General features: G+C 35.1%; 1 protein-coding gene across 1 annotated transcript; it reads left to right on the forward strand.

The window, feature by feature from the left end:
* Nucleotides 1-558: 558 nt before the first annotated feature.
* Nucleotides 559-8,387, forward strand: LOC110457029 (cell division control protein 42 homolog). Its single transcript, XM_021508116.1, has 3 exons — nt 559-1,111; nt 1,871-1,929; nt 6,733-8,387. The coding sequence occupies exons 1-3, from the start codon at nt 970-972 to the stop codon at nt 7,120-7,122; spliced, it is 591 nt and encodes a 196-aa protein (XP_021363791.1). The 5' UTR covers nt 559-969; the 3' UTR covers nt 7,123-8,387.
* The last annotated feature ends 2,395 nt before the right edge of the window (nt 8,388-10,782 follow it).

The raw sequence follows: 10,782 nt of genomic DNA on the forward strand, positions 1-10,782 counted from the left end.
TCGTATGGGTGTCGGTGAATTTTGTTTATATTTTGCCCTAGTTTATCTATCTGGTCTTATTCTCCTTGTGCATTGTATAGGTGTTGGCGAATTTTGTTTATATTTTGCCCTAGTTTATCTATTTCTAGTGCCTATTACGGTGCTGTTGACCTTTTTTTGTATTTACTATTTTGTCTGTTTTTTATCTGTGATAACACAGCATCATCAACACTACGACCTACATATCCTTAACTAGGTACGTGACGTATGTACCCCAAATTATTTCAATCGTGTAGTTCAGTTTTCTAAAACAGCGAGTGTCTGTGTATTTGAAGTGTACAATTCAGTTTTATTTGACTGGGGTTTGGCGGGGATAGGCATGAGTTTAAACTAAACAAACATTAATTAATCACGGGACTCACTTCCTACGATTTGGGTGTGGGAGGATCGTAAACTGTCACCTGTCTATATCGAGTAAAGGTTATCAATCTGACCCCTCTCACGAGACTTTGAAACCCTGTACTGTAGCTTTTTTCGTATTGGAGGAGAAAGCGATAGAACTAAAATTGGCGACTGACCACAATTAAGGTATTTAATTCCAGACCAGTGTGACCTGCAGCTATGACTGATATGTCCATGTGAAACGCCTATAAAGTGAAGTTCACTATGTACATACAAACAATGATAGGGACTGATATATAAGCACACAGTGTGATCGTTCACGTTTACCTTGCTATTGGTGTTAGTATTACTTATACACAGGACTATTTCATAGGCCTGACTGAAATACCTGGGAGTTTACCTGGGCGAGCACGTGACAACATGTGTGATTTATAAGTTGGCGGGCATCTACATAGATTTAACTTCAGACGAAAACAAAGGGTTGTCCGCGGTGTAGTTTGGGACTGCAGCAGGGAGTTCTTCTTAAACTGTTCGGTATATGACATAATGTGTGATTCTCTTAATCCTTAGTGGACATCAGGAATAACTATGGTGATTCTGAGGACGAACTTTATCAAGTGTGTGGTGATAGGAGACGATGCTGTGGGTAAAACCAGCATGTTGGTGTGCTATGCCACAAATAAATTCCCCGAGACGCAACATCTTCCCTCTGTCTTTGATAACTATGCGGGTAGGTAACCCCCCTTTCCAAATCGTCCCGAAGTTTGACCAGTGGTCAGTATTATCAGGGCAATAATTACTTTCCACACATTAACTGTAATGTTTACTACACGAGACACGATGTGAGCTATTTTTGGTTTGTTTTCGTCGATTTGGGTCAGTGGTTCTGTGCCATGCGCTGATTCTGTCTAACACATGGCATCATTAATCATAGAGATGAATAGACATAATTTCTATATACGTAATAACACTTCTTAAAAGCTCATTATCTCATACACATATTTGTTCACATATATTGATAATGGCCTTGTCTATTACATAATTTAAGGTCATTTTCCTGTTCATTCCCCTTCTGCATTGTACTATATTAATACTTATTTGTACATTTAAGAATGATGAAGACAACAATTGGGTTTTAATGTTATTAACAAGCTTGTTTCATGTCGAATTCACCTTTATTGTATATTTATCAGTTATATTTAGTATATTACGTGATGAAAGTTCATGTCTATACGATATGCGAATTAATATATATGAAGTTACTGAAATAAGATATTGTATATTTAGTAATATAACTTATCATCTTCAATGGTAATGGTCAGGATACTTTTATGTTTCACTGGTAAGCTCATCATGCCTAGCTATACTTGACCAAACTATTTATTATTAGATGGTCAAAGGACTGACAACGACCTTTCGGTTTTGTACTCTGGCCTAATATTATCGACCTGTTTAATGTTGACAGTTTTGTTTTTTCTCTCGTTGATAGGGAACATTTGCATATCTGGAAAGCGATATCACCTGCAGCTGATTGACACATTGGAACAGGTGAGATACGTGACGGGGTGGTTTACCTGTACTCTGATGAGAAGGTGGCGTACATAATGTCCAACACGTTTACCTTGCGATATAAACTAAGCGTTGAGCAATTTTAGCTTGATATTTCGTAAGGAATGACATACTTGGTCATAAACATGTAATCTGGAAACTGGTTTGAAGTGATGTTTGAGGAGTGACATCCGTTTACTAAAGTTAAAAGACAACAAGTTTGTCACGAATCTCTGCGAGTTTTTCAATAACACATTGATAAGACTTATAGTTTAATAACATTATAATAGTTAATCATTTATTCACAGCATCATATTTTTTGAATTTCAATACCAGAAACGCACGAATATGTTAATAATGCATATTTCTTTAAAAATAAAAGAGGGGAGGGGGATGGTAAAATGATGAATAAATCTTTTTTCTTTCTTCCAAAGTTAGATAACACTAAAATCATTTACCAACTCTTGAATTCATTATGTATTAACTGACCACTGTCCACATCAACTGTAATATGCTCTAGTGACGACGCCCATTCATTCGTTCATTCAACACTGTCGAAATTGACCACCATATACTCTATTAACGCCCCCTCATTCAACAACACTGTCCGATCCGACCACAGTGTCATATATAGTGACGCACCTATACTTGATACCAGACACACGTAAGCCTACAGGTATGTTGTATACCGGTAATTGCGGGAATACATAAACATATGTCAATAGCTGTCGGAAGTAATTTCACGATCATGTGTATCCGCTATTAAACCTATTCTGTGTATTGCCCATTTTACTGCAGGGCTTCAGAACCAACGATGCAGAACACGGTTTTGTTACATTGTAACTCATTTCTTCTGACTACTTTTATCATAGGAGGCATCTTCAAATAAGTAGGTGTGTTGCTTGATTAAAGATGTTTGAATTTAGCTTGAAGGTTAAAATAAAAAGGAAAGACTGCCAAACCCAATAGTTTATTTGGTAAATTTGAAGTGATATTATCTATTAATGTCGGCTTTCTTGTCTTTATTCTATATCAATATAGTAATGTGTTGCAAATTGGCCCTAAGTTATCCCATATGTTATTTGATGGCAAAATATTGGTGATAGCGCCATTTAAACAGTCTGCAATATGGGATTATCTGCAGATTTCATGCCCGGTATCTACACTATGTGTTCGAAAATAAACAGGGGATAAAACCTGTAAAAAAAATCTAGATATTAATTCATTAAAGCTTGACTGCAATGTACATTAATGCATAAACAATGTAATGCTGGAAAGGGAAATCATTTATTGAGGATAAAAAATACGTTATATGTTCTAATTATGATATATCAAATAGCTTAGAAATAATCAAATACATTTGAAATAATTCATAAAATGAAAATTAAATTGGAATCATAATTATGCTTACAAGAGGATAACGTTAAAAATGTGTTACTAATTAATAACTAATCACTTAATATACATTAATCAATTAGTATATATTTATCATTTATAATAAGTTATTTACTAATTATACAGTAACCACTAATTATCCATTAATCACTAATTATCCATTAAATACAAATTGAACTACAAGTTATACTTTTATCATTTATTAGATATGTACTTTTAGCACTAACAAACATGAATCACTAATCATACATTAATCACTAATCACACATTTATCACTACATATAGTTATTTCTTTACTTGCATCACTAATACATTAATCAAAAATTCATATATCACTAAATAATATTGTGCATTAATGATATATTGTACATTACCCACTAATAATGCATTATACAGTATCATATATTAAACATTAATCACAAATACAGTAATCGCTTAATATACATTTTTTTCTTTTATTATACATTAATCACTAAATATGCTGTCATTAATAGATATACATTAAGCACCTTAGATACTTGAATAAAAATAGCATTTGTCCTAGTATTGATATTCAACCTCCAAAATATCTACCCTGTATTCTGTATGCTATTGAATGTTGAAACGTGTACACATGTAGTGAAGGTACCCTCGTTTTTATATATCAGTGGGTTGATACTGTAAACATCCAGCCCTCCACTCAAAATAGACACATTCAGAACAAGGAACAAAAATAATCACATATCCATGCATTTTATGTTCCAATATCAAAACGATAAGAAATAGAAAAGAACATGTTGTTTTAATGTATAACAAACATTTACGTTTCTGTCAGTGGTCCTTGACAAATGTTTTTGCTGATGTTTTATTATATAAACATGACACGTGATGTCCATCAAATTTGTATTCATATTTTACCTTCAATATCATTTCCATGATGGATTGATTGATCAAAATAAGATAAACTGTTATTTATTTGTAAATCCTCTTATTTTAGTAAAACATATAGATATTGTTCCTAGAAATGTGTCTCCTGTCCACGAAGTTTAACAACACGGATGTCTAAGGGCGTTATACAGGTCTCATCAATCAAACAGTGTTCATACATTTTAAACATCGTCCAACTGACGTCGACATTATAAAAGTTAAGCGTTGCAAGAACTGAAGATGTATTCTGTATTATAAAGACAGAATAAGTTTTCATGTGATAAAGATTTAGTTTCCTTGTTTACTTTAAAACAATCATTAATCAATTTCGCTTTCTTCCGTTGGCATATCTCCCTCTATCTCCGAAAAATATTCTTTCATGAAGTGAAAAATGACAAAGCTATCATATTTGAGTTTTTATTCAGTGGTGGACTTTTAAAATATTTTATGCGGAAATACAGAGGTTCGCGCATAACACCTATATCCACTAACAATGTAGTCACTTTGGAGTCACTTGAAGTGTTAACACACTAAAATGTCTGAACTTGGACATGGCAGTGCGATGATCGGTTCGGTCATATTACTGACGACTGACACTTGTACAAAACATCTCAAAGTTGAGGAAATTCTCAAGCAATGTATTGTCTATGGAAAATTTTAGACTTGAAGAAATCTTTAGAGTTGAGATGGTTTATGCAAGCGCAGGACCTTAAGGAGGCAACGCCGAACCGAAAGTGAAGGGAAAAGTCAGAACAGAACATAATAAAATAGTTATCCTGTTGCAAACTTGGATTATCGATGAACAAAACGTCATCTTCCTGTTTTCATGACAGTGTCTATTAAATAAAAAAACCCACCTATGTCTACACAGGGGTTTCATAAAGAGTAATTGCACTGGTATGACACAACTTGTGTACGGTAGCATTCTTTCAATCATCAGATCAAGGTTTTGTTGTCACGCTTCAATTGTTCGTTGCTACAAATTGAAGATGTGAAGCAATGTGGTACGAGTTGAAAATATTAAGCAATGTTATGATTGGAAAAAAATCACTGCAAATGCAAAGAAAATATGCACCCATTTAAAAAGTGCGTTTTCAGATTCAGAAAAATGTATAGATAAACGTTTTACCGCACTATTTTGCCATTTCGTCCATTTAGGGCACTTCACTGGTATTGAAAGTTAGTATTGAAACAAAATTTTCTGTTAAACATCTAACACGGCCAGACAATACTTCCGCCGATTCTACAGTGTTTTTCGTAATCGGCTCGTAAGTATAAATTTGTCCGACAGCAGACCAGCAAATAACGCTTTACATTTCCAGCCACGTATACACCACATGTGATCGATCATGGTCGACAAATGTACGTGATAGTACTCAGAGACCCTTACCATATAGGTATAAAAAGTATCAAAATTAAGGGGCATAGTAGTAGAGGATTTGTTTCTCGTTCGGTATGTAGCTCTGACCTTCGTCCGTCAGACGTAATCATAGCTGTCGTGACTAGATAGTATAACGTTATATAATACAAATCTGTCTGTAAATATATCAAAACATAATCAATAATCGATGATGTCGGCAAATTTGTGAGAAAAACTGAAGTTATATACTGAAAGAAGTGCTTTGTTTGTTCTGTTTGCATTTTAGTGCTGACCTTTCTTGATATACGATCATAACCGTACTGTCATCGGCTAACATAAAGTGTGCCCTGTACTTTCAGTTGTTTTTGTCTGGTAAAAGAATTCGAACAATAACCTAATGAAACATCACAAGCTGCTGGCATGTGTTGGCACATCGTATACTGTGTGGTCCTTTTATCATCGAGTTACAAATGTAAGGTATACATATATGATCTACTGCAACAGCTCTTCCGCGAAAAGCATTTTTATAAACCAGACATTATTTCACGTCTCCTTCATTGTTTTCTGTAACTGTATTAACATTACATTTCGCGGAGGTATTATCTGAGCTTAATTAGCTGTTCGCGCAATTTCTTCCGTAAACAAAATAGCAAAAAACATAACCCCAGCGAATTTAAAACACCGTACAGAAATTGTAAGGCTACCTTTACATTTTATTTGATCACATGGTTGAAAGTGATTCAACTCTTATTTTTAAAAAGTAACCGGAATCCCCCGGCACCAGTCGAACAAACCCTGTACCCCGCGGCCTTCACAATGGTCTACAATGTACATAATATGCATATGAAGATGTCTACAGCTGATATACACTGTAGTATCTGTCCAAATATCTTGACTAAGTTAACTACCAATAGATGAATCAAACAAACAATTAAAGAACTAAATTGTTTTAAACAGTTTTAAAAGTACTCGTTCACCATCTTCCTAATTAACATAATTATTTCTACAGGGAACAACACCCGTACAGACAAGAAAAACACACCACTTAACTGACGTTACCATGTTTTATTTTCTTTATACAAATATCTAAATATAGAAACCTACTGTCCTTTATATAATGTTTATATTTTCTCTCACTTCAGGATCCATGTTCTGACATCACACAACACGTGTTTCCAGGAACAGACGTGTTCGTCGTGTGTTTCTCAGCCGTCAGACCAGAGTCTTTCAACAATGCTGAAAAGAAATGGATCCCCATTATTAAGAAACAAATGGGGGACACCCCTTACATACTGGTTAACACACAGACTGACCTTCGAACGGACAGTACCGTACTTCAGGAACTTCGGCGATGTGGTCGGAGTCCAATATCCAAGTTGGACGGCGCTGCCATGGGGAGACGACTTGGAGCGTCTTCTTACATCGAGTGTTCGCCAGGCGATCAAAAGAAAATGAAACAATTGATAAACAATGCTATAGTATCTGTGTTGAGTCCGAACGACTACAATGGACAAGCATGTACCATACTGTAGCTGGTCAATAGGACGGGTTATCAATGTCCTGGAGAGAGTCTTCCATGAAAGAGGCCATTGGTAGTACTAGCAGACGTATTGCTATGAATATTGGACGTACTGATAGACACAATGCTATGACTATATTAGGCAAAGTGTCCACTGGAATTTGTGTTTTCAGTACTAAATATATTACTTGAAGTTTTTTTTGTCATTTCGTATTCAAATACTCGTTAATAAGCCTAATGATCATATAATGCAAGTCAGAGTTTTGTTGGATGTTCTTTGAAGAAATAATTATTAACTATGATGGATCTGAACTCACGTATCGAAGCTCTGATTTTGCTATAAGAGAGTATAAGAGAGTACAAGAGAGTTAGGGCAAGTATGGCCCGCGTGGCCGGCCCAACTGAACAGTTGACGAGAGAGTTGATGTCTGACCATCCAATTTATATTTGATAAACGATATTCCCTGTCTCATATCTATACACATATACTGGAGCCATTACAAAGCAATGTGTTTTACTTCAAACCAGAGAGACGCAAGAAGCGTATCTATGACATTGATAAACAAATTATTTTGATTTTCCTTATTTAAAAAAATTACCAACGGTTCAGAAAATTTGAAAACGAATGATGATGCATTATATCTTTTAGCGAAGGACTATGTATACAGCGCGGTGTGTCAAATGTGAAAGTTAAAAAAACAGCGTTCTCAAAGCTGAGGAGCAAGTGATGTAGCGACACCTAGTAATTTTATTATCTCTAGTTTAACCCGGTCAGTCGACAAACACGCAACCTATGGTTCAATCAGGAGTCGAAACAAGACCTTTCTCACACGCAATGTTATATGTACTTAGTGATACCGAGGCAAGTACTACTATAAACTATGTAACACTAGTTCAGTTGATATATACATATTTATATAAATAGTTTGACCGAAACACGCCCATCAAACCGTCATGTACATAGTATCAAAGAGCGTTTTTTATTGAGAAAACTTTCGGCGAAATTTTAAAACGCTTCACACAACAACTCATTGAGACAGAACAAAAGTAATTTACTGAGAAAATTTCCAGACAAACCTTCACGGAGTATATTTACTGGATCCTACTGCAGTCGGTCCTGAATGTGTTGATACACACAAGTTATTGCCTTTATCTTGAGATTTCAAACACCTGTTTACATGTTTATTGCAAACTCGGAATATATCACTCAGTTCAGAAGGAAGCAGTTTTCCCTTTATAAATCTGTTTCATATTTCTAGGATCAGAGAGTCCATCAGATAGAATAGAAAATAACCACCCCGCATCTCCACAGATACTGTCGTGTGAGCCTTGTCTTTACCTAGAATGACACCTCTAGTTAAACGAATGTGATCATATAATTAATGACTGACATCGTCGGTTGTAATTTATTCAACGAAAGTAAACGTTAGGCAACAAATAAGGCTGTAAAGCAAGCAGATTATTTCACAGACAAAACTGTTGGTATCGAGAAGATGTTTCCCTCCTCCTTATTTAGACCTAAATGCATCTAATTAGTTATGTATATATAATTATATCTTTGATCATACTAACAGCACATTGGCCGAACATGTCTATGGACGACCACAGTTTCAAGGTATTTTTGTGTTTTACACTTAATTAACCTCTTTATCGTTAAACATGTCGGCTTAGCTTATGCCATGTGATATGAATGTGTCTTATGAAATAAGTGCCTTATATTGGATGAGGAGGTTGAGTTGTTTTTATTTTTATTGATGTACTTGTTTATACACATTGTTGAAAATATATAGCACATTCTTGATAACTATGTATTTGTTTTATTTCTCTTTTGTCATACTGATCTTACGTATAGGATTAGAACCCAACGTTCATTTTTGTTCATTATTACTCAAATGTATTTTAGATAGAAAAACACATACTCTCACGATAATATAATCTACATGTGTAATTATTGTTCAAATATGTTTCATCGCAAGCAGGTACTGAATTAATTACTCGGACAAGCCGCTATCTTTAATCGAAACGGGTGCTGATATTTCAATTATACAGTGAATACTGTTGTCTGCGCTGTATTTGGTTTAGCAAACTTTGTGTGGAGGGTTCGGACGGTGTAGAATGAACTGGTACGAAACGATGTGTATGAAATGGAACAACTAAAAATGCGCATGGTTATGATGTCACAACTACTGTTTGATACAGTGATCACTGAGCAACATAAATATGTTTGATGGAGTGAGAACTGAGCAATATACACGTGTTTGATACAGTTTTTGGTACAGTGTACTGAGTAACATACAAGTGTTTGATACAGTGATCACTGAGCAATAAACAAGTGTTTGATACAGTGAGTCCTGAACAACTTACACATACAATGATCACTGAGCAATATACAAGTGTTTGATACAGTAATCACTGAGCAACATACACGTGTTTGATACAGTGAGTACTGAGCAACATACATGTGTGTGATACAGTGAAATACTGAACAACATACACGTGTTTGATACAGTGAGTACTAAGCAACATAAATATGTTTGATACAGTGATCACTGAGCAATATGCAAGTGTTTGATACGGTGATCACTGAGCAACATACATGTGTTTGATACAGTGAGTACTGAGCAACATAAATATGTTTGATACAATGATCGCTGAGCAATATACATGCGTTTGATACAGTGATCACTTAGCAATATGCAAGTGTTTGATACGGTGATCACTGAGCAATATACAAGTGTTTGATACAGTGATCACTGCGCAACATACACGTGTTTGATACAGTGAGTACTGAGCAACATATCTATGTTTGATACAGTGATCACTGAGCAACATATATATGTTTGATACAGTGTGTACTGAGCAACATAAATATGTTTGATACAGTAAGTACTGAGCAACATAAATATGTTTGATACAGTGAGTACTGAGCAACATACCTATGTTTGATACAGTGATCACTGAGCAACATATGTATGTTTGATACAGTGAGAACTGAGCAATATACATGTACACGTGTTTGATACAGTGATTACCGATCAACATACATGTGTTTGATACAGTGAGTACTGAACCACATAAATATGTTTGATACAGTTAGTACCAAGTAACATACATGTGTTTGATACAGTGAGTACTGAGCAACATCTATATGTTTGATACAGTGAGTACTAAGCAACATAAATATGTTTGATACAGTGATCACTGAGCAATATATATATATGTTTGATACGGTGAGAACTGAGCAATATACATGTACACGTGTTTAATACAATGAGTCCTGAACAACTTACACGTGGTGCTACAGTGATCACTGAGCAACATAAATATGTTTGATACAATGATCACTGAGCAATATACATGTGTTTGATACAGTGATCACTGAGCAATGTACAAGTGTTTGATACAGTGATCACTGAGCAACATACACGTGTTTGATACAGTGAGTACTGAGCAACATAAATTATTTGATACAGTCAGTACTGAGCAACATACATGTGTTTGATACAGTGATTACCGACGAGCAACATACATGTGTTTGATACAGTGATTACCGACGAGCAACATACATGTGTTTGATACAGTGAGTACTGGGCAACATAAATATGTTTGATACAATGATCACTGAGCAATATACATGTGTTTGATACAGTGATCGATGAGCAACATAAATGTG

The sequence above is a fragment of the Mizuhopecten yessoensis genome, unplaced genomic scaffold, assembly GCF_002113885.1.
Source record: "Mizuhopecten yessoensis strain PY_sf001 unplaced genomic scaffold, ASM211388v2 scaffold8995, whole genome shotgun sequence".
Taxonomy (NCBI): domain Eukaryota; kingdom Metazoa; phylum Mollusca; class Bivalvia; order Pectinida; family Pectinidae; genus Mizuhopecten; species Mizuhopecten yessoensis.

Excerpts from the sequence above, each read along its gene's own strand:
- LOC110457029 (XM_021508116.1), top strand. The coding sequence starts at position 970 with ATGGTGATTCTGAGGACGAACTTTATCAAGTGTGTGGTGATAGGAGAC. Across the intron at positions 1,112-1,870 it reads TGTCTTTGATAACTATGCGG|GGAACATTTGCATATCTGGA; the intron begins GTAGGTAACCCC and ends TCTCGTTGATAG. Across the intron at positions 1,930-6,732 it reads TGATTGACACATTGGAACAG|GATCCATGTTCTGACATCAC; the intron begins GTGAGATACGTG and ends CTCTCACTTCAG.